Source organism: Idiotropiscis lumnitzeri, chromosome 9 (genome assembly GCF_059441095.1).
Source record: "Idiotropiscis lumnitzeri isolate Australia: NSW breed Sydney's pygmy pipehorse chromosome 9, RoL_Ilum_1.0, whole genome shotgun sequence".
Lineage (NCBI taxonomy): Eukaryota > Metazoa > Chordata > Actinopteri > Syngnathiformes > Syngnathidae > Idiotropiscis > Idiotropiscis lumnitzeri.
Window position 1 is genome coordinate 3,932,232 of NC_142399.1, and position 27,229 is coordinate 3,959,460.

The 27,229-nt window shown below is 41.2% G+C and overlaps 4 protein-coding genes across 11 annotated transcripts in view; 3 read left to right on the plus strand and 1 right to left on the minus strand.

Annotated features, from left to right (window-relative positions):
* Positions 1–7,194, plus strand: part of LOC148329908 (A-type potassium channel modulatory protein KCNIP2) — a 74,069-nt gene extending 66,875 nt beyond the window's left edge. For 3 of the 5 annotated variants that reach the window (XM_088304276.1, XM_088304279.1, XM_088304280.1), the window contains exons 2-8: positions 3,010–3,134; positions 3,223–3,292; positions 3,412–3,482; positions 3,584–3,691; positions 4,718–4,822; positions 4,898–4,960; positions 5,075–7,194. In XM_088304276.1, coding sequence (XP_088160402.1) covers positions 3,010–3,134; positions 3,223–3,292; positions 3,412–3,482; positions 3,584–3,691; positions 4,718–4,822; positions 4,898–4,960; positions 5,075–5,122 — 590 coding nt within the window. In that variant the 3' untranslated portion in view covers positions 5,123–7,194. Of the gene's footprint in view, positions 1–1,821; positions 1,925–3,009; positions 3,135–3,222; positions 3,293–3,411; positions 3,483–3,583; positions 3,692–4,717; positions 4,823–4,897; positions 4,961–5,074 lie in introns of all 5 variants that reach the window. The other 2 variants (XM_088304277.1, XM_088304278.1) reach the window with 2 other exon arrangements.
* A 10-nt stretch (positions 7,195–7,204) lies between these two features.
* On the minus strand, positions 7,205–10,487 carry cox15 (cytochrome c oxidase assembly factor COX15). The gene is made up of 9 exons (XM_088304275.1): positions 10,153–10,487; positions 9,694–9,881; positions 9,487–9,609; positions 8,799–8,985; positions 8,560–8,727; positions 8,388–8,469; positions 7,833–7,987; positions 7,636–7,749; positions 7,205–7,564 (listed from the first exon to the last, which is right to left on the minus strand). Exons 1-9 carry the CDS (start codon positions 10,225–10,227, stop codon positions 7,433–7,435), a joined length of 1,224 nt encoding a protein of 407 aa, XP_088160401.1. The 5' UTR covers positions 10,228–10,487; the 3' UTR covers positions 7,205–7,432.
* Positions 10,488–10,572: 85 nt separating this feature from the next.
* cutc (cutC copper transporter homolog (E. coli)) lies at positions 10,573–13,890 on the plus strand. 4 transcript variants are annotated; one of them, XM_088304283.1, is made up of 9 exons: positions 10,573–10,670; positions 10,757–10,831; positions 11,402–11,461; positions 11,626–11,742; positions 12,275–12,310; positions 12,431–12,564; positions 13,029–13,056; positions 13,142–13,247; positions 13,375–13,890. In XM_088304283.1, the coding sequence occupies exons 2-9, from the start codon at positions 10,762–10,764 to the stop codon at positions 13,484–13,486; spliced, it is 663 nt and encodes a 220-aa protein (XP_088160409.1). In that variant the 5' UTR covers positions 10,573–10,670; positions 10,757–10,761; the 3' UTR covers positions 13,487–13,890. The 4 variants fall into 4 exon arrangements, with proteins under 4 accessions (XP_088160409.1, XP_088160407.1, XP_088160410.1 ...); XM_088304281.1 differs by having other exon boundaries at positions 10,576–10,670; positions 11,533–11,742; XM_088304284.1 differs by having other exon boundaries at positions 10,596–10,670; positions 10,757–10,861; positions 11,533–11,742.
* A 1,823-nt stretch (positions 13,891–15,713) lies between these two features.
* abcc2 (ATP binding cassette subfamily C member 2) lies at positions 15,714–27,203 on the plus strand. Its single transcript, XM_088303990.1, has 32 exons — positions 15,714–16,402; positions 17,216–17,386; positions 17,612–17,758; positions 17,845–17,982; positions 18,077–18,199; positions 18,295–18,350; positions 18,624–18,870; positions 18,988–19,172; positions 19,273–19,450; positions 19,930–20,184; positions 20,300–20,365; positions 20,886–21,023; positions 21,149–21,295; positions 21,377–21,461; positions 21,542–21,608; positions 21,709–21,835; positions 22,049–22,225; positions 22,346–22,513; positions 22,701–22,893; positions 23,128–23,263; positions 23,339–23,423; positions 23,511–23,730; positions 23,814–23,968; positions 24,049–24,204; positions 24,475–24,674; positions 24,749–24,875; positions 24,948–25,049; positions 25,235–25,378; positions 25,471–25,629; positions 25,707–25,873; positions 26,621–26,815; positions 26,898–27,203. Exons 1-32 carry the CDS (start codon positions 16,358–16,360, stop codon positions 27,025–27,027), a joined length of 4,689 nt encoding a protein of 1,562 aa, XP_088160116.1. The 5' UTR covers positions 15,714–16,357; the 3' UTR covers positions 27,028–27,203.
* The last annotated feature ends 26 nt before the right edge of the window (positions 27,204–27,229 follow it).

Genomic DNA, 27,229 nt, shown 5'->3' on the forward strand with positions numbered 1-27,229 from the left:
TAAGTCTAGGAGGTTAGGCTGGTTATCTTCAGCAAACAAAATGATAGCGATGCACGATAACTTTTGATTCACTCTGCATTGCTGACTTTCTTTACGACAATTAGAGATTTTAAACCGTGGACTTTACGACTGTGAGGCAGCGATGCAAACCGCTAAGAGACTGCGTTGGCATAAACACCAAGTTGTACATTTTTTCTCCTGGATCCACACACGCACACATCCTGAAATGCTTTTGCCTTAATCCAATATGTAATTAAACATACTGATTGTTGCCCAAGGATGCGGTTATGTCGCCTTAATAGTCTGATGGAAAAAACTCGAGTCCACCCCCTCGGTTCTTTTGACGTCTTAATGGATCCCCACTGGACCTCATCAGCTCCTCCTTGTTTCCTCGCTCACATCTGACATCATTTTTGTTGTCAACGCGGTTGTCTTGGTTGATTTATTGGCAATTAGAGCATGTACCCTGGTAAGAGCATAAAAACTTAATTGACTTGGTGTTGCCGGCTGTATGGTCGCCGTATTCCTGGTATGGAGAGCAGGCATGAGGATGGAATGCGGATTGCACAATATCAAGTATTGATACTCTGTTTCAGCGAGTAAACTAATGGGAGTACTTGTACTCGTACTCGCGATGGAAAAAAAAAGCGCAATTGGTGCGTCCGACCTCCTTTTTCACATTTTATTATGCCACAATTTTTCTGACCAAAACCCCTCCTTTTTTTGTAGAATTTTTTTTTTTTCAATAATTATGTGCTAAAGTTGCACCTCTTTTTCTTTGACTTTTGATTTCAAAACAACCATCAATTATTTAGTTGGAAAATAGGTAATCAAATGCCTGGGCAATTACGAAATATGATGAGGTTATTAGACACTCCTATGTTTTCACAGTCCCCTCTGAGCGCAATCATAGTTCTGATGAGACACCGCGGGTCGAGATCAATTAGAGTTGGGCACACCAACCGTTTTGAAACCGACAGCTTGCTTTTGGGCTACCATTTTTGATACACACTTCCAAGTTAAAAATCTGCTCCATTTTTTTGGGGCGGTAAATCATGTCCTCATTGTCGTTTTGCCCACTTTACTCCACGAACGCTAAAGATTTGCTCATATGCTACCGACCTTTGACTTAGACTTCTATGACGCCCATTGATTGCACGTGAGACTCCAGTTTCTCTTACAGATGTTTATTGCATAGCAACACGCTTCAACACATCGTTGAACTGAAGTGTGATTTAAAAAAAAAAATTAAAAAAAAGAGAATAGAAAGACAGCTTATAATATTATTATTAACAAGTAGCTTTTTTTTTTTTTTTTATAAAATAAGAATATGACCCCCCAAAAAATAGATGCATGTCACCGGTGAGCTATTTTTAGAACAGGCCACTTTGTTGACACTTGATTTAGTTCAAACGAACTCCACCAGGTGTCAAAATTTACAACCACTTGAGGTGGCATGCCTGTTGCCGTGGCAACGAAGCCGCAAGTGTTCATGCACTTTTTGGGTCCATGTTTACTGACCGTATGCAGTCTGTTTTCTTCCGTGTATTTTTTACTGGTTTGATATAATGTTGCACTTGGAGGTTGTTGCAAAGCGAAATGATATTCATATGAACCAGAGTGGGATTGGTTTTCTAAGCTTTAATTGGATCTCATGACTTGGCCGGGTCAGCAGGCAATCAGCATGTCGGCGTGCTTTCACGTGTCTCTGGCATGATGTATGTCCTCAGGTGTGTGTGTGTGTGTGTGTTTTTTTTTTTTTGCGCATGCACTGTATGCAACCAGTGTTTCTAACCTGTGTGCTATGGTTGGTGATTACAGGCAATCCTTCCAACAGCCAAAGCAAAAAAAGCATAAAGCAGCGATTCCTCAAGCTGCTGCCGTGCTGCACGCCCTCGGCCGCACCCTCAATCAGTCAAAGCAAGTCCTCCTTTACTCTATCCACGTTTTTACTTGATCTCATGTATCCTGCCTCTCTCGTGCTGCTGGCACGTCCTGGCTGCAGTGGGCCAAACTTCAACACCATATTGGATATTCGGCTACCTGATGGATCGTGTAGGAAACACAGAACACCTTTGTTTTAAGGTTTTGGTTTTTGCCGGTACATTGTGTTTTTTTACTGAAATTTTCAATATGCCTCCGATTCGGCCAACGGGGTCTTGTGTTTTGTACGTTCACAATACTGATTTTTATTTATTTAGATTGTTCACATTCCACGTAGTAGTAGCACAATTTGGAAAGTTATCCCTCCAGTTTGGAATTAATTCTTGGCATGATAGCACCATTTTTGTATGGCAAACAGTACTTGAGACGTATAACTCAAATGTCACCTTTTTTATTCAATGTTTGTCAAAGAAAAAAAAAAATCAAGCAGTGGATGTTGGTCTTTGTTATTGGAAAGTTATGTTCTTTTGGCATGTATCAGAATATGGCATTTTGACACATTTTTATTGGAGTATTTCAGAAGCGGGCCGTGTATTTCCCACCAAGGCCTTCAGTGGATGCTGCTGTTTTGCTTAGCAACAGAGTCCAGCTCTTTAATATGCACACGATCAATTGTGCTATTTGGGACGTGGCAAATTTAAGACTAGAGGACACTATTTGAGGAAATACTGCGTGAGTGCAAGTGTGTGTGCATGCATGAGAGTGGTTATTTGTTGGAGAGCGAGGGCGAGAGATTTACGCATGTTGACAGAGCTTTTATTGTAACTTTGAATGGGGTCTGAAGGTAATAGCTTCTAGAGGTCGCACTCTGAGTCGAGTGAGAATAAAATGTAAAATGACTGGCGGTTCTGGTGTCCGCACATGTTTTTATCTTTTTCTCCTCAACTCACTTTAAAACTCGGTTTCAGCTCGTATTTTTTTTCCTTTTCAAATTGCTCTTTTTTTTATTGCTTTGTTTGTAATCGTTATCATACTGTGCCAAGACTTCAGCTTGGCATGAGACGTCCGCTTTGTTGTAACGTTAACTTGAGTGTGTGTGTGTGTGTGTGTGTGTGTGTCTCGCAGACAGCGTAGAAGATGACTTTGAGCTCTCCACCGTGTGCCACCGGCCGGAAAGCATGGACAAATTGCAAGAGCAGACCAAGTTCACCAAGAAGGAGCTTCAGGTTCTCTACAGGGGCTTCAAAAATGTATGTCAACCTGAAAGAAAGTCCCATTAAAGAATACGGCACGCGTTAGTTATTCTTACGTCTGGTTTCTGACATTTTGGTTTGCCAGGAGTGTCCAAGCGGTGTGGTGAACGAGGAGAACTTTAAGAACATCTACTCGCAGTTCTTTCCCCAGGGAGGTGAGGCACAAATAATTTACCGTCCGTCATCCTTCACTATTTACAGATATTTAGAATGTGGCTCATCTCAATTTCGAAAGGCTCTCCAGTTCCTTGACATTTGTGCTGCATCTTGACAGATTCGAGTACATATGCGCATTTCCTGTTTGAAGCCTTCGACACTGACAAGAACGGTTCCGTTAGCTTTGAGGTGATCTTTTTATTTTTTTTCTCTGTATCAGACAAGATTGAGCGCAAGAGCGTGTTTTTGCTGTTGTAAAATCCACGCTAGCATATTTAATCCTGTGTCAGGACTTTGTGTTTGGCCTGTCTATCATCCTGAGAGGGACCATTAACGACCGCTTAAACTGGGCCTTTAACCTCTACGACCTGAACAAGGATGGCTGCATCACCAAAGACGTTAGTTTGCGTTCTCTTTTTTTTTTTGTCAGTTATTTAATCCCGCTCATGATGCAAAACAGTCTGCGGCGAGGATCTTGGTTCCATTTAGCGAAGCTGACTGTGGGCTGATTCATTTATGGATGAACTTAAAAATATCTTCTTTTAATTATTGGTCTGTTTTCATAATTTCATGGCTCAGATTGAGTATCATGCATTTCAAAACAATTTTCTGCATATATTTTACAGATTTGCCAATTATTGTTTGCAGAGCTACTAGAGTGATTTATCATGCCATTTGGTTTATCTTTTAGTCCAAACAGATAACCTTTTCTTTTTTTCTTTTGTTTCTTTCGACCAGTATATTATAATTTAGCCAAATCGAATAATTCTGCTATTTATTGTAACCAATCATTTAATTTGCTATTTATTTTACAGCCTTTTAATGTTATATAAATAAAAATTGACTCATGATTATAAATTTGCAGATCGGATAACTGATTCATCATGACATTATTAATGATAAAAATGTAATATTTGCAAAGATATGTATTATTACATTTATTTTCAATGTAATTGAGCATAAAAATACATTCAGGAAGCCCTTATTACAGCCCTGATTAATCATTACATGAATTTATTTGAGATAAAACACTTAATAATCTTCATGTCATTTTGCAGCACTAAAGTAGACTATCCATTGATGAGATGAAAATATATATTCAACTCTTTATACCGCGAATAAAATATGTAAAATTTGATAAATGCTATTAAGTGATTATTTGTTGTTAGTGTTTATTTGTATGTGTTAGTTGTATTGTGCTCTTAAACTTTCTTTGAACTCTCTACTCACATTTGTCATTTTAATTTCTGTATGCAAGGATGAAGAACGCAGAGCATTTAATTCCGTTTGGTATAGTTATTGCAAAAAAAAAATGCGAGACGTACTGCAATGTGATTGTTGAATGATTTCATGATGCCTCGCAAATAAAAATTTCGGTTTTACTTCTGAGATTCTCCATGGCTCACAGTAATTTGTCTTTGCAGGAGATGCTGGACATCATGAAGTCCATCTACGACATGATGGGAAAGTACACGTATCCCACTATGCAGGATTATGCCCCCCGAGAGCATGTCGAGAACTTTTTCCAGGTCAACAAACAAACAAATTATTGTGAATGTGCAGCCTTACTTTTGCAATGATTACATTTCTTTTTCTCCTTTTAGAAAATGGACCGAAATAAAGATGGAGTGGTTACAATAGAGGAATTCATTGAGTCGTGTAAAAAGGTAAAGCACGGATAGATGCCTAGATAGAGAGACCGTCTGGGAATCACAAATGGAATGAGAATAAAGAGAATGGTCGATCAATAACAAAAAAAAAAAAATGTCTTCTGTCTTCAGGATGAGAACATCATGCAGTCCATGCAGCTGTTTGACAATGTCATCTAAAACCAGGAAGGGTGCTGGTCCCGGGATTGGGGGTGGGGGATGTCGAATGAATCAGGGTTGAAAGAGGGAGCGTGTATGCGTGTGCGTGTGTGCGTGAGTGGGTGTGTGTTCAGCTCCTCTGGATGGGAAGCAACAGTCCACCGCAAAGCAGCCGTGGAAGTCTACTCCTCATCATCAGGCAGTGTGGAGGAACACGCGGAAAGGAAGGCAAACAGCGGGCTCACAGACACTAGCACAAACCCAAAAACGCCCCCACCGCCCCCTGCCTAGCTCTTCTCTTGCCGCTTTTCCTTCTCCTCCTCCTGGAATGGTGGTCGCACCAAGTGACAAAACCTCATCACGGACTTGGTGCATGTGGAGCCGCTGTGAAAAAGGAAACTGACGTACGCCCTCCAGGCGAGAGGAAGTGTGACATGCCTAAGAGAATCAAGTGTCTCAAAATTGAAAGAACTGATTTCAATTTCGCATGATGATGTCACTTATATCCGATGATGACGCTATTTATCGAGACGCTCCAAAGTCCGTTTGTCTGTCTGCTGTTTCCCGGTCATCCACACGTGCCTCACCCTTTGTGCAAAGTGCATGTGCAACACGAATGACCGTGACTTCTCCATCTTGCCTACATGGAGGAATCGACGGGGGAACAACACCCTTCTCCATTTGGTGGATTCGGCTTGAATGAGTCTCGGCCTTCCAAACCATTTCCGTCTTAGCTGTAGGTGTCTGCTGACTATCGTGCACCATAGTCGACAGACCACCCCAGTGGTTCTAGCCTTTAATGAAACATTTGTCGGGAGTTTAATAGACTGCAGGCTGTGTTTGTGAATTTGTGATCAGGTGAGTCATGTGATTATAGCAGGGTCTTTAAAACTAAATAACAAATTAGCAGGTTTTCAGAGTGTGGGGCAGATCACAGGACTTCAGTTTGAGAAAAGAAAGAAATATGCAGTGGAACCACAAAAGTCAAACGCTACAAAAGAAGTCGTTTGGAGTTCAAGAGAAAAATAAAACGAGGACAAATGTGCCTAAAACGTCAACAAAATCATCATCAGGCATGTTGGAAAATACACTTCAATATAGCAATATATTGAACTCATTCACTGCCATTGACGGATATAGACGCCAAAAAAAGTAAGTTCACCGTACCTGGGCTGGCAGTGAATGAGTTAAAATGTCATTGAAACCATGTTTCTGTTTCCTCTCCGTTAGGGGTCTACAAAGGATGAGTGCAACTTTTTTTTTTCACAGAATTTACATTGACACCATAAAAATGTTGCTTGTTTAGTTTCGAATTTAATTTCTTTCAATGGATGAATTAAGCATCTTTCCAATGGTTCCGCTGTATGTTTCTTAAACCTGCTAATGTATGTTTAAAGGCAAATTACCGGAATGAAATATGCTGTTACACACTTTGAAAACCCCTGAATTAGGCCATATTGTGATTTTTTTTTTTTAATGTGTTTAATCAGTGAATGAGAGAAAAAGCTCAACATTTTTTTTAACACAACCACCCCCTCCCCAGCCTTGCCCCAATTTTCTCTGGAACACCAAAGAAAAAAAATCATGAGAGGAGACCCATTTCGCCTACATCTTTGCAGGAAGGAAGACGGCGGCGATAATTGGCAAGGACCAGTCAGACACATAAGAGGTCATGTGATCTACTGTGATCTTTCTTTTCCCCGAACATCTTTATTCATAATTTCAACAAATCTATTACATCCAAATGCACAAAGATATTGGAAGGGAAAAAAAGTGGCGTACGAATACAGCAATAAAGATCACTTCTTTTGTGTGTGAGGGAACTTTAATCACAGTAAATTCCCAATTCCAAATAAACACTTCCAACCTTTTAGCATTAATTTTCCCCAACCAGTGGTTTGGCTCTGACTGGCCCTTGGCACTCGTCAGCTCCCACAAGTCCAAGCTGTCCATTCCCCGCATGTACTTTGTCTAGAATAAAAATAAACCTACTAGTCTGTTGTACCCATTTTTGTTAGCGCGCCTCTAAATAGTTATTTATTCTAAATATGTATATTTTGTACAGACAATAAAATTCACAGTTACTATGCAAACTGGACTGCGTTCGTTTAAAGATTGTACATTTTATTGAAATAATACAAGGAATAAAGCAACATCTATCCATAATTTATCATCACTGTCATCAAGAAGTACTTCTTGATTTAAATATACATTTTATACAGTAAAAAAAGGTTCCATCTCATTTGTCTGCTTGAGTGCCGTATTTAAAAAAAAAAAATCTTGTCCATTTTCCCAAGCTTTAGAAATGTCTAGTCCAGGATGTGTGCATTTTTATTTAGGCATCTTACGGAGCTCGGCCAGAACCCAAATGGCCAGCGAGAGCAGCGCCACGGATCCGGACTGGTGAGTCGCTGCCAACGGAGTGGGCACGTACAGTAACAGGGTGCTAATCCCCAGTGCGACCTAAGAAACGAGGGCACACATGAAAACTTTTCAGAATTCCCGTGCAACTGACTTGCTGTTTGCGAACCTACCTGTCCGTATGCCATTGCTGTGAGGAGGCTGATGGCGATCTTGGCTCTCTTGGGCAGCACCATCCTTCTGGAGAACAGATACAGCCCAGTGATGGCCGTCAAAGAGGAAATTGCCTGGACAAAAAAAAAGAAAGGATCAACATTTTATTAGGTAAGAAAGCAGGCTTGTGATCTTCCCTGTGAGTAGTGTGGCGTACTAAGATCCTGTGGTCAAATTGCACCGTGGTGGGATTCTCAAAGAAGTTTTTGAGGGTGGGAGAGAAGGCCAGCAGGTCATCGGGGACCCAACGTTCGCCCATCTTCGGGAAGGAGTTATACACCAGGCCAGCATCCAAACCGGCCACAAAAGCACCTGTAACCATTATTCGAGATTTATTCAAGTATAGTGGTATTTTTAATCTTTTCGGGTCATTACAGGAAATTGATAAAACAAAATGTGTGTTGCCAGAGCAAAAAAATAACTCAAGATGCACAAACTAAATATTGGTTCTATGTTATTTTAAAATTTTCAGCTATTTTTAAGATGTTATTTTATTTGATTTTTTTCATATGATTTGATTTTTAAATGCAAACGTGTTTTACTTGATTTTAAGAAATATTTCATTGGTCAAAAGTCATCAAATATTGTTGAAATCCAAAAGAATTGTATATTTTTGTAAAGAAAAAATATTTGGGATACAAGGAAATATATACGTTCTATCGTTCAAATAATAAGCAGCCAACAAAAAAAAACACTCCTCTCCAAAGCAGACCTGAAAGAGCTGTGAGGAAGACGAGGCCCCCTGTTCCCTTGGCAAACCTCCGAAGCTGCATGAGGCGTTTAGTTTCAGCCAACTTGTGAAGAAGGGCAAAAAAAAACGGTCAGTTATTAACAAATAACTAAAATAAATAAATGTGGAGTTGTGGATGTTTACGAGACAGCACCTTGTGAGCAGGCAGCAGTAGGGTAAGGCCAGTCCACAGACTAGCACAGTAAAGGATTAAGGCAGAACCAAGGTGAGCGCTTAGTCGATACTGACTAACCCGTGGGATGTCATGTGACTCGGGCTTCTCCTCCAAACCACTTTTGACCATATACCAGCCCAACAGGCCCTGACAAGGGACACACACAATTTCTGTGAACCTATCTTTGAATGTAACTGATCGCATGAAGTCCAACTCACCTGAAAGAAGACAAATCCACAAAGCCCGAGCACTTTTCCCTTCATGGAGCGAGTGAAGTAGCCTTTTCTCCAGAAGTACACAGTGGGGAGGATGTAGGCCAGTCCCACCAGCCTGCCCCACATCCGATGACCCCACTCCATGTAGAAGATGAACTTAAATTCCGGTAGTGTCATGTTGTGGTTCATTCTGCGAAAATAGAAAGATGCCACATGTTTGCGGAAACTCCAAAGTGTTACGGCCCAAAGGTTTACAAATCTGAAGTTGGAGAAAAATTTCCAATAAAAATCTACTTCAACAGTCAAACAAAACACTGATGACCATCTCAAATAGCACATTTTTCGTGTGAGGCGATAACCTTAACAGGATATAGACCTTACTATGATGTGGAAATTCAGAACAATATGTGTGATCATTCGTATTCATGTTTTGTGTATAACGTATGTTGCTTAAATCACAGTACTGTTTATTGTATTCATACTTTTACATACATTCTAAACCACGAGAATGTGTCCTGTCATGACAGCAGGAAATGTTAATTTAATGAAAATCTATACCATGGAAATTCGTAAATATGTCTTAGCTTAAATAAATTGTACAGGAAAAACGTCTCGAAAGCCAGTCTAAAAATTGCATTCGATCATACTAAAGTCTCTTTAAAGCACGTTAAGGAACAGAAAACTAGTTTACATCTTGAATTCAGGAAACTGCTGGTATTTGGAAAACTCAGCTTCCCATTCTGCTTGTGATTGTGGGGGTTTCATCTCTCGCACAAGATGCCAGTCGACCATGGACAGGCCGGATTCGGTGAGTCTGATTGACACAAAAGATACGGTAAAATGCTCAAATAATATAACCTTGAGACACACCAAGGACAAGCATGTACATTGTTTTTACCTTGTGATGCCACCAAGGACAACAGCACCAACAACGAGGCCGCTGCAGCCAAGTAACCAGCGACCTACTCTCCTGTTTGTGGCTGCATTTGGGACACTGACCGCTGCTGATGGGGAGGACGAAGCTCCTGCCTCGGCTGTGATGGTGCTGTGGCTCCTTCTCACCAGCCACTGTCGTAACTGTGCACCCTGCCCATGACACGAGTAAATTTATTTTGAGGGATACATTTTGTATTATTCTGAGGCTGTCTAGAATGACACACACAAACACAATGACAAAAGAAATACACGCGTATACAAGAATTGCACGACGTATGGCGTTAATTAAATTTTTTCCCGAGTACGTCTAACACGGTCATGTGTCAAGTACTTAAACTATTATTTCTCATAAAAGATTACCTTTTCCCATACATCCCAGCTAACCAGGCTAGCAGTTAGCGCAAAAATGTTTCCTACTTACTTTAGTGTGTTGAATTCCTACCCCGGCTCGTCTGCAGCCATTTAATAACGTTGTCCTTACCGCAGCTAGTAACATTATTTCCCCCCCTAATGTCTACTAATGTAAAAAAAAAAAAGGTGCCGCAGTTGAAGATGTTATGACAGCATTTAAAGGAGCATGTTGCAAAGCGGCGGCTTGAACTTTCAACTCTGAACCTTTGACGTCACCAAAAGGCTGGTAAAGATTTTTTACTTAATGGAAAGAAAACCATAGCAATGTTAAAAACACACAAAGTGTTAATATATCCATATGAAATTTTCTTTTTTTTTTTGCGAAATCCTTCGCGTTCGAGGCTCTTTGTTTTATAGTATAGCTTACCCTGCACGAGCGGCTCCACTCCCGCTGCCGACTTTTAACATGTTGTCTCCGCCCAACCGAACAACATTGTACATTAAAATTAATGTCCCGGAAGTACTTGCACTAGCGATTTCTTCCCCACCAACAGCTGCACTATCAACCACAGTTTGTCCGTTTGACAGGTAGTTGTAGAATTGCAATTCCGTATTCGAGGTAAGAAATTAACAAGAGCCTCTTTGTGACCCTGTCTGTGTGTCTTTCCATACAGTCATTATGGCAGAGGGCTTTCTAATGGAGGTGTGTGTGGACTCGGTGGAGTCAGCCGTCAATGCGGAGCGAGGAGGTTGGTAGTAGTTAGAGTGCTTCAATCTAGGTGAGAAATAATCGCATGGTGTTCTTGGAGACCGTAGTATGGTACTAAAAGTATTTACACTTGAATGTAGAGATTAAAACAAAAAAAAGTACATGATTACAGTAGCCGACAGAGGTCCTCGGGTTACGATGGTGTTCCGTCACTACGTGACGACGTTACCCAAACGTCTACCAAGTCGGAACGCACGTAGTGATGGGCTGATGAGGCACTTTACACAAACTGTGTTGACACTGTATTGATACTGTGTTGGTCAATCAACAGTGACCTCTGCTGTGCATCTAACATCATTGCAGGCAAACATAATGGAAAAAAATGACTCAAAACATTTTCAGTCGACTGCAAGTGGCAAAATGCGTTTTGAAAGGTGTTAATTGTACATGAAAACTAATGAAGTTATCAAATTAATTCTAGACAAAATATTTACTTTACTGTTGAAAATTGTTTCCCTTCAACCTCAAAGTGAGGAAAAGTGGTACAGAGAATGAATGGATGGGTTCTACAGGATGTTGGTAACCCCTGAATTGTGTCGTTTTCTGTCAGGTGCGGGTCGACTGGAGCTGTGTTGCAGTCTTATGGAAGGAGGCCTCACTCCCAGTCTTGGTGAGCACATACTATTGAGAAGATTTCCATCTCCATTTGACTAGTGCACATACTTTTAATTCTACTCACAGGCCTCCTGCAGATTGTAAAAAGATGTGTCAAAATCCCAGTCTATGCGATGATTCGTCCTCGTGGCGGCGACTTTCTTTACTCTGACCGTGAAGTGGAGGTGATGATGAAAGACGTGGAGGTGTTGAAGAACCACGGGGCTGACGGATTTGTGCTCGGAGCCTTGACGGAAGACGGAGAGGTGGACGCGGAGCTCTGTATGGAGTTTCTGGGTAGTGTAAGCCTGTATGATTTACTGAATTATCTAATTTATTATACATTCTATTCCAATCATCCATCGTCTGGATGTTGGTGAGCTGGAGCATGTCCCGGTTTAATTTGGAAAAGAGGTTGGGTGTACCCTGGACTGGTTGCCGGTCAATCACAGGGTTTGACACTCCCTCATTTATATGTATGGACAGGTTTAAAGTTTTCACTTGATTGAACGTGCAGGTTTTTGGAATATGAGAGAATTTTGGTGTATAAGCGCGGGGAGAAAACATGCTGAGTCAACACAGGAATGTGAGCGCTGAGATTCCAACACCAAACCTCTGAATAGTGCAGGAGATGTTAATGAGCCACTATTCCAGTGGTTCTTTTTACACCAAGTGCCACCTTAAAAACTATTTGTCTCTCCAAGTACTACCATAATGGCCGACATTCAAATAAATTCAGGAGCATAGTACGTAGCGTACATTAAAAAAAAAGTATAAAAAGTTCAATAAAAGGGAATTTTTAACACTCCAATTTTCTTTTTCCCTCCAGCTGCTGCTCGTCCTTTACCTGTCACCTTCCACCGAGGTACTCGATTGCTTATTTCACCTAACAATATTTTTGACCACAATTTTTATTTATGACTAAAGCAGTCTGACAGACACCAAATTTCGATGAACTATTCTTTTTTTTTTTTGCGTTCTTCAGCTTTTGACATGGTCCGCGATGCAACGGGTGCCCTGGAGACGCTGGTGTCGTTAGGTTTCCAGCGCGTGCTGACCAGTGGCTGTGACGGCTCTGCATTGGAGGGCCTCCCGCTCATTAAGCGCCTCGTAGAGCAAGTACGTATGAATTCATGTGCAGTAGACATGGGAGAAGACTCCTTGTCAGGAAGTCACGCGTTAGATGGTGGTGTTCCCCAAAGTTCCATTTTAGGTCCAATGCTTTTTGTCACTTGGCATTGTCAGAAGACAAGGAAGACGTTTGCACGGTTATGCTTTTGGTTGTATTTCTTATCATAGGTCTGGATGGCAAAGAATTTTTTAAAGCGCTTACAGGAGAAAACTGATGGTTTAGTTAGTTGTCTTCGCACTGACATCTGCCAGAGAAAAAGCTAAACAGTGTTTGATGCGTCTGTCTCGGGTGACCTCATGAATGGTGACATCACATGCAGTTTTTTTTTTTTTTTCCCCAGACCACTTCAGAGGCATTGTTGTCCTAAAAATGTTGGTCAAATTCTGAATTATACTTACGTAAGCTTTGAGGTTCCATACGTGCGTCTTAATTTGTGACTCTTCTCCTCCAGGCTAAAGGTCGAATTACCATCATGCCAGGTGGGCTTTTTTTTCCCTCGAGTGTAAATAGTTTGAGAGTTTAAAAATATGAAATCAATTTTGATATTTAACCCTTGTAATACAGGCGGTGGCATCACAGAGAGAAATCTGCAAAGAATTTTGGAGGGATCAGGCGCTCAAGAGTTCCACTGCTCTGCTCGCTCCAGCAGAGATTCTGCGATGAAATTCAGGTTTGTTTGTATGTCACATCAGTTGCAGTTATAAAAACGAAAATAAAATGTTATTTCGGCCAATATACCCCTGCCAGGTTTATCGTTCCGGTTTTCACAAATGCTAAGTGTTTCTTTTTTCCTGCAGGAACAGCAGTGTGGCAATGGGAGCTTCTCTCGCGGCGCCCGAGTACAGCCTGAAGGTGGCAGATGTAGGCAAAGTACGCGCTTTTAATGCAATAGCCAAAAATACGCTATGAATTGAAACTGGACTAACATAACTGATAGCTAAAAAAATTCAGCCAAAGTTATTTATTCAAGTTTTTTTTAAGTCCAAAGGAAGTTGATATTGATTGATTTCACAAATATTAAGAAATATTTTTCATGCTTATTTAGACGCTCATAAATAAAATAGTTTTTTTTTTTTTTTTTTCATTCGCTGAATGTTTCTTTTTGGTGGCATTTTAACAAGAAAGTGGCAGAAAACTGTAAGGCGGGGTTTAAGTCAAAAATAATGTCCAAACTTTTTGTTTTACCCACATTTACAGAACTTTACCTTTGTGGAAGATGAGCCAAAACTGATCTTGTCAGTGTATGTCTCATGATAAAAATCACGGGACTGTATATGTTTTTTACAGATTTCAATTAAAGTTGCTATGTTTTAGATATTTGTTGCACATGTTTTTATTTTGATATAGTAGCAAAAAAAAAATCTAATCAGTGTAAGATATAAAATATCTATTGATCGAGATCTTGAATATGACATGCTTCACTCAAAAATAACGAGTAACCATGACAGCATTAACACAAAATCAACAAAACAAAATGATTACAATAAATCGTATAGTTTGTCATTTCAATAAAAATGTTAATTACCGTCGGACTCTGCTTTCTAATACTATGCATAAAGAAATAAACACATTTACTTTTATTTACAAAATGTAGATGCTGCGTTGCACAGCAAGCCAGCATTAATTACAAAACTAACAGGTGAAAACATGTCGAAACAAAATACAATGAAACTCACTTGTTGTTGTTGCACACATAACCAGATCACACACATAAATGCAAGGTGAGATACAGAGAAGAGGGGCAAATAGTGCTGAAATTCTCCGGCTACGAGTTTGGGCATTGTTGTCTTGCTCAAGGGCACTTTGACCATAAAGCTCAAAGCCTTACAGATGAGCTCATCGCGTTTTATGGCAAATGCAATTCATTTTTAAAGTTGCTGAAATCATAAAGTGTAAACCAGTGAACTTTGTATATGATCCTGAGCATTCCAGTCCAATGACATACTGTAGGCCTTTGTGAGATTTTATTGACTACGTTATGGACTTGTTTTCCACAGCGAGGTTACTGATTGGTTTAGATGGAATGACTCAGAACAGAACAGAAGAAATGCAATTACTGTATAAATGTTGCCGTTTATTCCTGTTGTCCGTTTGAGCATTAAATGGCTTTCAAGGCTACATTAGCTTTATCTCTTGCATTTACAAAATGATGTGGTGTATTAATAAAGTTATTTAAAGGTTGTCTTAATATTCAACTCAACAAATTTTAACAAGTCATTGCTTGGCCGTGAAATTTCAAGCAATTTTGACCAAATTAAGTAAATTTAATCAATTACATTTTACTCTAAAAAAGACTAAATTTGGTCCCAGTAAACAGAGTAAAATTTGAGAGTAAATTAATCAAAGGAACTAAGAAACAATTGATTGTTGCATTTCATATTAATTATGCGCTATTATTATATTCAAATATAGTTTTGTATTCTTTACAATAATTAAGTAAATGTTTTTTTCTCCTTGCCCTCCTGTAGGTTTATGATCAGAGGATGTCGTCAATATTTGTCAAGTGGCATTCGAAGCCCTTTGAGACAATTTTTTTTTTTGGGATTAGGTGCCTTATAAATCAATTTGACTTGACAAGCTGCTGCATGAAAATGGCACATATTGTACATTGTTTGCTTTAGTTACAGCCAATCAACCACTGATGTAAGATGACATTTATACAGCTTTTTTCATTAGTTTTATTATCTATTATATTATTGTGGACTTTTTTTTTTTTTTACACACTTCACGTGTCCGTTGAGCCTGCACATGCATCATGAGTCAGCCAATTTGTGAGCCCGTTATCAAATATCTAATCATTAACCTCAGGTCTATCCCAGGCAGGTTCATTTCTGCTGTGTAACTCACGTTGCGTGTCGTATAGTACATGAGCATTTTGTGTGAAGTTGTCCTCTCCAAAATGGACGGACGCGCACACACACAGCAAGGCATCTGTGTTCCATTAACATGAAACTAACCACATGGAAGAACATGGCTACAAAAGAAGAGATTGGTTTAGCTCATTCTTTAAAAAAAAATTTTTCCATCTTTTCCTGTATCTCAATCCGTGTTTGGCTCAAACAGTCAACACCGCTCTTGTCTTTGTTTATATTTACAAGCTTACTGCTGCCGTGAGGAAGTGAATTTGATTGCATCTTGAGTTGAATCTCATGTGACGATAGTTCCTAAAATGTTTCTGTAGTGCCGAGCGGAGGGAAAGACAACGGGGGAAGGGGGCGCTTTAATGAGCTAATTTCCCCACCCTTTGCCTGAAACGCTTTCCATTTTGGGGAGAATGCTTTTCCACACTTGCACGCAGGGACACATCCCTCTCTCTCTCTCTCTCTCTCTCTCTCCGACTCTCTCATTGGCTCCCTATCTTGCTCTTTTGATGTTGTTGTCTCTGTGATCAGTTGAACTTTAGACACGTTTGTGAGAGGCGCAGTGTCCGTGGACTGGTTGGTGCGAGCCGGTTTCTCTCAATGGCTGCAGTGTTTTAGTTTTGTCATTCGCCCCAACAAGTGGGTCGCTCGCGTATGTGTTTGAAGACACCCAGGAGGATAATCATCTGACTGGATCAGTCTTGTCGTGAATCTGTTCTTATCACTTTTTCATGTATGCAAGTTTTGCCTTCAGTTTTAAAAGACTCATGGCTCAAAGTCCCCCCTTCGTCATATCCTGCCATTGTCATCCCGTGGGCGGACAGCGGAAAGTGAGGAGCTCTTGAGGGGAAACCGAGGGACCTCGGCGTCAAAAGTTGACCGGTCTTCCAAGGTTCGCTCGAGGGCATCCGTGAGGACCATGTGTGCTGCTGTCCTGGAGGAGTACTGTGGTTCTGTCTTCTGGGTGAGTGTGACCGGCGTAATGTCACTGCAGTTTTTGCCTACAGTGGAGTGGTGGCATGTTTTGTAACCGTGTGGGGGAAAATATCTGAGTTGGACGACCATCCTGGAACGTTTTTGGGATGCTATTGATGGAAATAAGGAGAAGTGTGACGAAAACCATAGAACTGGAAATTGGACAATTTGCAAAACTGTAAATTAATATCACATGCAGACACAAATTGTTTCAGTCTTCCTTTCCAATGGTAAAGCAAGTAAACATTAGAGACTAATTAATCCCGACAATATCAATAAAACATCTTTTGGCGACAGAATCGCTCACAAAACATTTTTGTTAATTATCAGTGGGAAAAGTTGGACTTTGTTTGATTCTACAGCGGTTCACTTGTTTTTACACTTGTATGACATGGCTTTTAAAAGATTGGTGGCACTTTAAACTTATTAAAAAATTTCACGAATGATACGTTCAAAGTTTCAACATTTCTTTTTTCTTGATACAACTTCCCCCAACAACTTTGTTTCCTGAAATTATACTGTACTATCATCACCGTAACATTTTGAACTTTTTCTTCAACCACACTTTTTTTTTTTCAAAAGTAACTTCTTTGTCTTGAGATTCTGACTCCAATCATTTTTTTTCCTTGAACACGAGATTTTTCTGAAAATATATAAATACATTAAACGTGCAATATTTAAAAAAAAAATACACTATATTACTTAATTCTCAAAAATATTATCATTTAGTCGAAGGTTTGTGACCTTTTAAAAAAATGACTTTATTCTTTAACTATACATTTGTATTGATATTGTGCTGCAGAACTCTTCATACGTGGCGAGAGAAGATCCCGATCTGCCAGTATGTGTGGAGCAGACAGTGCTGGTGTGGATCCCATTGGGTTTCCTGTGGCTGTGTGCCCCGTGGCACCTGCTGACTCTCTGCAGGGCAAAGGACATCAAATACATGTCCAAACTTTATATCTGCAAACAGGTAATATCACACACATTCACAATTTCAAATAAAAATCTGCACCTCCCATCCAGCTGTGTTGTAAATGGATTACCGCATGTGGGCAGCAAATTAAAAACCTAAAAAAACCATGAATCCCGTAGCTCAATAAAAACCGTCATTATTTAATGTCATTACTATTAAGACCGGTATGAGTATTATTGTTGTTGTAATTAAACTTTTATCTGATGTCTTTTCTGGCCTCAGGTTGTTGCGTCCCTGCTGTTCCTGACTGCCATAGCAGGTCTTGGTATCACTTTAGGGGAGGACTTTGGTCCAAGCCAAGACACACCTACACCAGAAAAGAATCCTACTGTGTACTATACCAACCCCATTATTTATGCTGTGTCATGGGTATGTTTAGTAATTTTGCCCAACTTTTATATTGGAGCGATGACGTGTGCGTTCATTCTGCCCTCTCTTTTTTGGGGGGGGGTTAGGTCATGGTGCTGCTGTGCCAAGAAGGTTTAAGACGAAGCGGATCAGTAGATTCCGCCACCCTCTTCCTCTTTTGGTTCCTGGTGGTTCTGTGTGATGTTTTTCCTCTGCAGACCATCATCCGAGCGGCACTCAGGCAGGTAATAATTGACAAGCTGTAAGCATAACCGGTCATCAATCAGCCCCTGTCATTGGTGGTCAAACCCTGGTATTAAACTCCATTTTGACCGCCAGGGAGAGATTGTTGACCTCCCTCGATTCTGCCTTTTCTGCATCTCATTTGGCCTGGAAGGGATAGCACTTATCCTCTCAGGATTGGCGGACATCTCTCCTGAAGCCAGGGAGGTTGTGAAAAAGGTATATGATTGGTCAAATGTTTGCATTTTCCTTGTTTTATTTATTAATTATTTTTTTTGTCTTACACATTTCAAACCTTTATTTTCCCTTAACAGAATCCAGAGGCAGGTGCACCATTTTTGAACAGAATCACATTCAACTGGTTTCATAGGTAATCCAGCATAAGCACAAGCACATCACATGATATTAATAAGAGAGAGAGGGAGGGGGAGAGAGGGAGAGAGAGAGGGAGAGAGAGAGGGAGAGAGAGAGAGAGAGAGAGAGAGGGAGGGGGAGGGGGAGAGGGAGAGAGAGATTAAAACATTATTAAAACAAAATAATTCATCACGCCATTGCAGATCTGTCAAAATGACTGCTGTCCAAAAGGCAGCCCGCGACTTTTGCACATCATCAACACAAAGTCATCCTTCCTTTCACTCCTCAGCATGGCGATAAAAGGGTACAAGCAGCCCCTGGTTCAGGAGGACATGTGGGCCCTGAATGAGGAGGATTCCACGGGTTACATCAGCCAGCATTTTCAGCACTTCATGCAGACAGAGTTTGCCGCAGCTCAGCATCGCTACCAGAAAAAGCTGGCCAAAAACGAAAACGAGAAATCCCATAATGAAGCGTTTCAAAATGGACTCTCCAGTGGCCTGGGAAAAGGCGTTAGTCGGGACGTGTTGATGATGGTGAGAAAAATCATGCACAGTACCCCGACGTCGATTTTTCTTGCGCTCCAAATTGATTTCATCTATCGATCCTGAGCATGCTGCCACGTTCATGGTTTTGTCATTATTTTTCTTTAGGAGGATAGAGACAAGAAAGAAGAGAAAAAAGAGAAGAAAAGCAAGAAAAAGAAGGAAGAAGAAAACTATCCCACCTCATGGCTCATTCCCACCATCTACAAGACGTTTAGAGGAATTTTGCTTGAGTCGGCCTTCTTCAAACTTCTGCAGGACCTTCTCTCTTTTGCCAGTCCTCAGCTGCTGAAGTAAGACCAGAACTAGTAACGTAATTGAAGTATTCTGTAACTGTTGATTATTTTGGCTCATTCTGACGCATAAGTCACCATGCCTCTGTGTCTTCCTCAGGTTGATGATCACTTTCACTCAAGACAAAAACCGTTATGCATGGGAAGGTTACCTATATGCAGTGTTGCTTCTGGTGGTGGCCCTCCTGCAGTCGCTCTTCCTGCAGCAGTACTTCCAGCGCTGCTTCGTGCTGGGAATGAAGGTCCGGACTGCTATCATGGCTGCCGTCTACAAAAAGGTAAAAATCTAAATTGAGATCATGGGAAAGCATGCCGTTACACTACTTACAAAAATCTTGGGGTCTTTGACTTTCGGGTAAAATTAGAGAATGAAACTAAAAGATTTCACAATAAAATAATCATTTCTGTTTTTGGGTCCAAGTATGGTCCTATTGAGATATTGTTGACAAAAAACTTTGGGGGCAAACACCATATTGTTGGAAAAAAAAAATGCTTTTTTTTTCTTTTTTTTAATAATGCTCCTTTTTGCGAATTTTGCCATTCAGCTCCTAGTTAGAGAACCATAAGTTGTGAAATAAGAAGTAAAAACGCAGAACAGTGTCGAGGAGCTCAAATTGCATTCGCCTTTAACGGTTGTCGTGTGTTTTAACTTTATGGAAGCCGAAGAGCTCTAATTTGTGAGTCGTGTATATATTTTGTGCTTTTTAAAGCGTTCCAGACAAAATATGATATGTAATGTGTACACATTTTCCTCAAGGCACTGGTGGTGTCAAATGACACGCGCAAAGAGTCGACGGTCGGCGAAACGGTGAACCTGATGTCTGCTGATGCCCAGCGCTTCAATGACGTGACCAACTTTATCCACCTGCTGTGGTCCTGCCCACTGCAAATCGTCCTCTCCATTGTGTTCCTTTGGCAGGAGCTTGGACCTTCTGTGTTGGCTGGACTTTTAGTCATGGTTCTCATGGTGCCAATTAATGGACTGCTAGCCAACAAGGCTCGAAAATTCCAGGTTATAAACACACGTGCACAAATATTGTAACATTTTCACAGCGTATTTTTCTTTTCATTTTTTTCAATTTAGTGGCTTTCCGACCTTAACTGCTTTCCTCTCTATCTCGTTTCAGATTGAGAACATGAAATTCAAAGACAAGCGGCTGAAAATTATGAATGAAATACTCAACGGGATGAAGGTGAGCATCTTAAATCTTCTGTGAATTCATGGAGTTAAAATACTTTTATGATCTCTATCTCTCAGATAACTGAGGTGATCAAAGACGAGCAAAAAAAAAAAAAAAATGATTATCGAAGCAAAGACGGTGCTCAAGGGACCACAAAGTTGAGGAAGTCGTCCACCGGCAGGAAGAAACTGTAACAAGGAAAATGAAGCATGCAAAATAAAACAGGAAGTCGAAAAACAATAGGTACATTGTCAGATCCTTAGATGAAAACCTTCTGCGCTTCAGAGAATTTTAACCCGGAGGAACTTCTTTTGTGCAACCACCACATGTGGCATTGCTTATTCCAAGAAGTCAAGAAGTTCTTTTTTTTTTTTTCTTTTCTTTTTTTTATACAATCCCTCGAGGGCCATATTAGATTTCTGGAAAAAAATACATCATTCCACAAACAAACATGATTTTTATTCTAAATATATCCAGAGAGGTTCTGCACCCCCCGGCGTACTTGATAATTCCCTCCTTGTTCTCTTGTTAGATTCTGAAGCTGTACGCATGGGAGCCTTCCTTCCAAGCTCAGGTCCAAGGCATCCGAGGCCAAGAACTCAACGTCATGAAGAAGTTTGCTTACCTCACATCTGTCTCCACGTTTATCTTCAGCTGTGCTCCAGCTTTGGTCAGTCCTGTCAATGTGCCACACATGAGCAGAGGGATAGAAGAATATTGTTTGTGTCAAATTCTTCACCCCCCATATGTGCGTGTGCGTGTGCGTGTGCGTGCGCGTGCGCGTGCGCGTACCAGGTGTCTTTGGCCACCTTTGCTGTGTTTGTCGTGGGGAGTTCAGACAACGTGTTGACCGCTGAGAAGGCGTTCACCGCCATCTCTCTCTTCAACATCCTTCGATTCCCTCTGGCCATGCTGCCGATGCTCATCGCTGCTATTGTGCAGGTGAGGATTCAAAGGCACATGCCACATTCAGGCACGATGCATCTGTTCCTAAAAGGCTCATTTTGTCTGTTCGCAATGTAGACGACGGTGTCTAGAAAGCGTCTTGAAAAGTTTTTGGGAGGCGAAGACCTTGAAAGTGATGTGGTGCGCCATGACCCCAGCTTCGGTATGTTCATTATTTTCTACAAAGTTGTATAACCTTCTTTTTGACATATGTACAATAAATCTATCCGATGTGTCTTTCAGGTTCTGCTGTGAACGTGTGCAATGGTTCCTTTTCATGGGAAAAAGATGGCGAGCCCCAACTTAAAAAGTATATGTTCTCCGTTAAACATCCACAACACACATAATTATAAATTTAGAACAGAATCATTATGAACTTTTCTTATTTCTCGTCTTGTGTGTATATCCAGTGTGAGTTTAGACATCAAGCCGGGTCGGCTGGTCGCAGTCGTGGGAGCCGTCGGCTCGGGCAAGTCCTCTCTGATGTCGGCCATTCTGGGAGAAATGCACAGCACAAACGGCTTCGTCAACATTCAGGTGACAACTTTTATGATTTGAATTATCGTATTATTTGCAAGTCGCATCTCAAGCTCCAGGCCTAATTTGATTCTGTTTTGTTTTTTTTCCTTTGTGCTTTTGTGATCTAATTCCAAAAAGCACTGCTACCAGTTGCATCGCATGGACAATACAAAAAAAAAAAAAAAAAAAAATGTAACTAAATTGAACCCGTCGTTGGATCTTCTTTTCTAGGGTTCACTTGCCTTCGTACCACAGCAAGCATGGATCCAAAACGCCACCCTGAGGGATAACATTATGTTTGGCTCTCCGCTTGAGGAGAAGCGATATCAGGAGGTGATCCAGGCCTGTGCCCTGGCGCCAGATCTCGAGCTTCTCCCTGGGGGGGACAAGACTGAGATCGGGGAGAAAGTAAGAACAGCGTTCAAGAAGTCACCAATGCAACATTTGCAGATGTTTGTTGTTTTTTGCTTTGCGTGTGCCCGTAAATATTTTTTGCTCCTGCATTGTTCTTTCTTTCTTTTGTGATAGGGCATCAACCTGTCAGGGGGTCAGAAGCAGCGCGTGAGCTTGGCCAGGGCAGCGTACAGTCGGGCTGACATTTATCTGCTGGATGACCCCTTGTCTGCTGTGGACTCGCATGTGGGGAAGCACCTTTTTGAAAAAGTGATAGGCCCTAATGGAATACTCAAAGACAAGGTCTGTGCTTGCAAACTGTGTGTTATGCCTCTGCCTATGCACAAATATTTTGCACCAACATAAACTGTTTTGCTGTATGTTGAACCAAACATGGTGGACACAAGCCATTCCAATTGTTTAGGTTGTATTTTCTAGTTTTCAGTATGAATGAACTGCTGAAAGCTTTTGTGTGTTTTTGTTGATGCAGACGCGCATTCTCGTGACTCACGGAGTGAGCTTTCTGCCCCATGTGGATGAAATCGTAGTCCTGGTCGACGGAGTGCTTTCGGAGGTTGGATCCTACAACAGCCTGCGTGCTAGCAAAGGCGCCTTTTCCGAATTTTTGGACACGTATGCCAAAGAGCAGAATACTCATAAAAATTCCACCAAGTCTGAGTCAGGTAATTAAATCTTTCCGTCGCAATATAAAGCAAACTTGTTTGCAAACCGTTTGAGTGACGAATGCATGCGGAAATTCGCTTCTGTATAATCGCAAGCTTCAATTCAATTCTGTTTACTTTAACAATGAAATGTGATGAAAGTTGTAAAAGTGAAAGGTTTCGACAAAGATGTCCAAAGAGAACATTTAAATGACCGTTATAAGCAGCGTAAACTAACACGGGCCTCTTGTACAGATCATGGCCACAGCGTTGCGGATGAGGACATGGTCCCCGAGGGCGATGGCACCCATCCAGACTCGCCGTTAGAAGACACCGTCACTGCGACTCTGAAACGGGAAAACAGCATCCGCCGTAGCCAGCGCAACAGCAGGTATAAGATTACCGTGGAGAAGTGGCTGACAAAATACACGACTGTGTGTGTGAAGACTGCTTTGTTCTCTCGTAGTTTTAGAGCAAATAAATCTGAAAATGCGGAAGAAATAAACAAAGGCCAAAGACTAATCGAGAAGGAAGCGATGGAAACCGGACAGGTAGTTTCAGTTCTTTTTCAAATCGCATTTCACGACGCAAGAAATGATTTCGTGTCGATCTGAATGGCGCTCGCTTTCAACCTCCAGGTGAAATTTTCAGTGTACCTCCAGTACCTGGGGGCCATGGGCTGGGGATACACGATGGCAGTCTTCCTGGTGTACTTCATCCAGAACATTGCGTTTATTGGCCAGAATGTCTGGCTCAGTGACTGGACTAATGATGCCGTGGAGTACTACAACATGACATACCCGGCAGAAAAGAGAGACACCAGGGTTGGAGTGTTTGGCGCTCTGGGAGTGGCTCAGGGTAACCGTTCGGAGTGCAATTTTCAAATGATTGTTTCATGATGCCCTCTTTTACATTTAAATGAAACTCTCTTTTCATGACAGGCCTCTTTGTGTTCCTTGGTACGCTGCTGATGGCCAACGCCTCGGTTGCAGCGTCTCGAATCGTGCATTCAAGGCTGCTCGACAACATACTGCGGGCGCCAATGGTCTTCTTTGACACCACGCCCGTTGGGAGGGTGGTCAACCGCTTTGCAAAGGTAAAACCTACTGGAAACTTCTAGAATCCACGTCGTTAAAAGCTTGGAATATTTCCTCCTTTTCTATGCTTGTCCAATAGGATATATTTACAATCGATGAAGCCATCCCTCAGTCCTTCCGCTCTTGGATTCTGTGTCTGTTGGGGGTGCTGGGGACCCTTTTTGTCATCTGTCTGGCCACTCCCTTCTTCACTATTGTCATCATTCCCCTGGCGGTGGTGTACTTCTTTGTTCAGGTGAGCGGGACAAATGTGCAGAAATGGGATACGGTACTGATCATAATATTGCCACCAAGTGAACTCAAAGCTCTATTTAGGTTGTATTAGGACCTATCAATCTCACTATTAGAATGAAAAGCTTGTTGTTGTTGTTTGCTTTTCAGAAATCACATCTTTTGAAAAGACATCCCTTTCACACGATCGATGCCAAATTAAAGAGATATTTTCTTGTTAATTTTACAAGTGATACCTGAATGAAATCCCAAATTTTCTCTTGATATCAACCAGCGCTTCTACGTGGCAACGTCAAGGCAGTTACGCCGGCTCGACTCGGTTTCTCGCTCTCCCATTTATTCCCACTTTGGCGAGACCGTGTCCGGCCTGTCTGTGATAAGAGCTTACGACCATCAAGAAAGGTTCCTCCAGCACAATGAAGCCACCATGGATGAAAACCTAAAGACCGTCTACCCGTGGATCGTGTCCAACAGGTCAGAGCCCTAAATGACTCTTATCACCCTGAAGGGTTTCATTACATTGATTTTTTTTTTTTTTCCATGTACAGATGGCTGGCGATTCGTTTGGAGTTTGTGGGGAATTTGGTCGTGTTTTTCGCCGCTCTGCTTGCGGTTATTTCCAGAGATAGTCTGGACAGCGGCCTGGTTGGCCTCTCCATATCCTACTCCCTTAACGTAAGTAACGCTCTGATGATGACGATGGGACCGAGCGTTTGTGATGTGAATCCTGTCTCCGGTGTGGGATAGGTCACCCAAACGTTGAACTGGCTTGTGCGGATGACGTCAGAGCTCGAGACCAATATCGTCGCCGTAGAGCGAGTGAGTGAATACAGCGTCATTGAAAATGAGGTATGTGGAAAAGTACTTTATTTGGTGAAATAATCATGGCAGGAAATGTAGGTTTTGCATTTTTTTTATCTTTAAAAACAATTGGTGAGTCAGCAGTATATACAGTAATATAATCTGTCTGTTAGATTATTATTATTATACACCATTATGTATAATTATTTTACATGACATATCTGTGACCGTAGGCCAAGTGGGTGACTGACACTCGGCCATCAGAGAAGTGGCCTGATGCAGGAAGACTGCAGTTTGAAAACTACAAGGTCCGTTATCGACCCGGTTTGGATCTGGTGCTGCATGGCATTTCCTGTGACATTGGCTCCACTGAAAAGGTTCATGTGTGGTTTTAATTGTCTCTCTAATTGAGCCAACATTTGGATCTCTATATTACATTTTATTCACGCAAAGCTTTCTTTGCATTCAGATTGGTATCGTGGGCCGCACCGGAGCTGGGAAATCCAGCTTGACCAACTGTTTGTTCCGAATCATTGAAGCTGCTGAGGGTCGTATCCTCATAGACGGTGTTGATATTTCTAAAATAGGTCTACATGACCTCAGGAACAACCTCACGATCATACCACAGGTGCACGTAATCCCAAAATGACACTAAACACAAAATTGCTCCAAATACAGGGCACTGACCTCTTTGACTTTGTACAGGATCCAGTGTTGTTCTCTGGAACTTTGAGGATGAACCTGGATCCCTTTGACAGATCTAGTGATGAGGACCTCTGGAAAGTTCTGGAGCTCTCCCATCTTAAGGAGTATGTGGGAGGGCTGCAAGAGGGATTACAGCATGAAGTTGCAGAAGGAGGAGAAAACCTGAGGTGGGTGATGGCAAAGCGCATACTAGCAGAGTTCAATTGTTCTTTGACACACAGGGAGGTTTGGGACCAAGACCTATCGCGAAGTGGGAAAATTAATGAAAAGTTGTCACTCTGCTTTTTCTTTATTTTTTTTTGTTTTGTTTTTAATGATTGCTTTTGCCTGTAACTTTTGTTTCAAACTCATATAACATTACCCTTGCTAATAGATGACTTACAGATTGATTAAAAAAAAAGGACAATAAGTGCACATGTATGTTTCTGCCCTTTAAAAATGCCAATTACTACTTTCCTAAAAGCTTTGTTACTGCATTTTTCATTTTGTCATTTATAGACTCTCCATTACTCTCTTAAATTCAACACTTACTGCACCTTGCATTAAGAAACTAGCCATTACCATCCGATCAGCTTTTAACTCTGCATCCAATAGCGAGCTGGATCTTTCTCTGCATCATCACCTCTCCTGCTTTGTCTAAGAGCTAAAAATAAATACAAGGATAGGTGTGAATACTGTTAGTGTTTTGTAGCAAACTGTTTGAGTCAAGTTATGCAGGGAAAAGAAATCTGTAGTGAGTGAGTTTGCTAGCTGCGATTTGTGAATTTTCTGAGTTTACTGCATATGAATTGATGAATGAATAATCTTTGTTTGATTTATCCTTAAATTCCAATGCTACAGTTTTGTGTACCAGCCTGACTTTAACTATACTGCGAACGTGCATTTGTTTGTGTATCACACCTCAACACACACAGTGTTGGACAGAGGCAACTGCTGTGTCTGGCCCGGGCATTGCTCAGGAGGTCCCGCATATTAATTCTGGACGAGGCGACGGCAGCTGTGGACCTGGAGACTGACAACCTGATCCAAACAACCATCAGGAAAGAGTTTGCACACTGCACCGTTCTCACCATTGCCCACCGCCTGCACAGCATCATGGATAGCTCGAGGTTGGTTCTTTTGAATTTTGCTCATGCTACATGTGGCCCAGGAGTATGCAAACTCATTACTGTCTTTCTTTCTTGTTCACAGGGTGATGGTGCTCGATGCTGGTAGGATAGTGGAGTTTGATTCTCCAAGTAATCTTCTTGAAAAACAAGGACATTTCTATGCTATGGCAAAGGATGCTGGGATAACACAAGCAGAAATTACAAGTCTTTGATTTTAATGTTTTGTTTTGGGGTTTTTTTTACTATAAAGCTAAAATTGCTTTTGAAGTTTGATTTTTAAAGGTTGAAGTGTGCATTGACAGAAATGTTTTTGTATTTATCGTAAGCACAATCATGTAAATAATTTTGTATATATAGAAAACAAATATGAATAAATGTTTTTATCAGACCTTGTATATCTCAGCATGTTTTTTT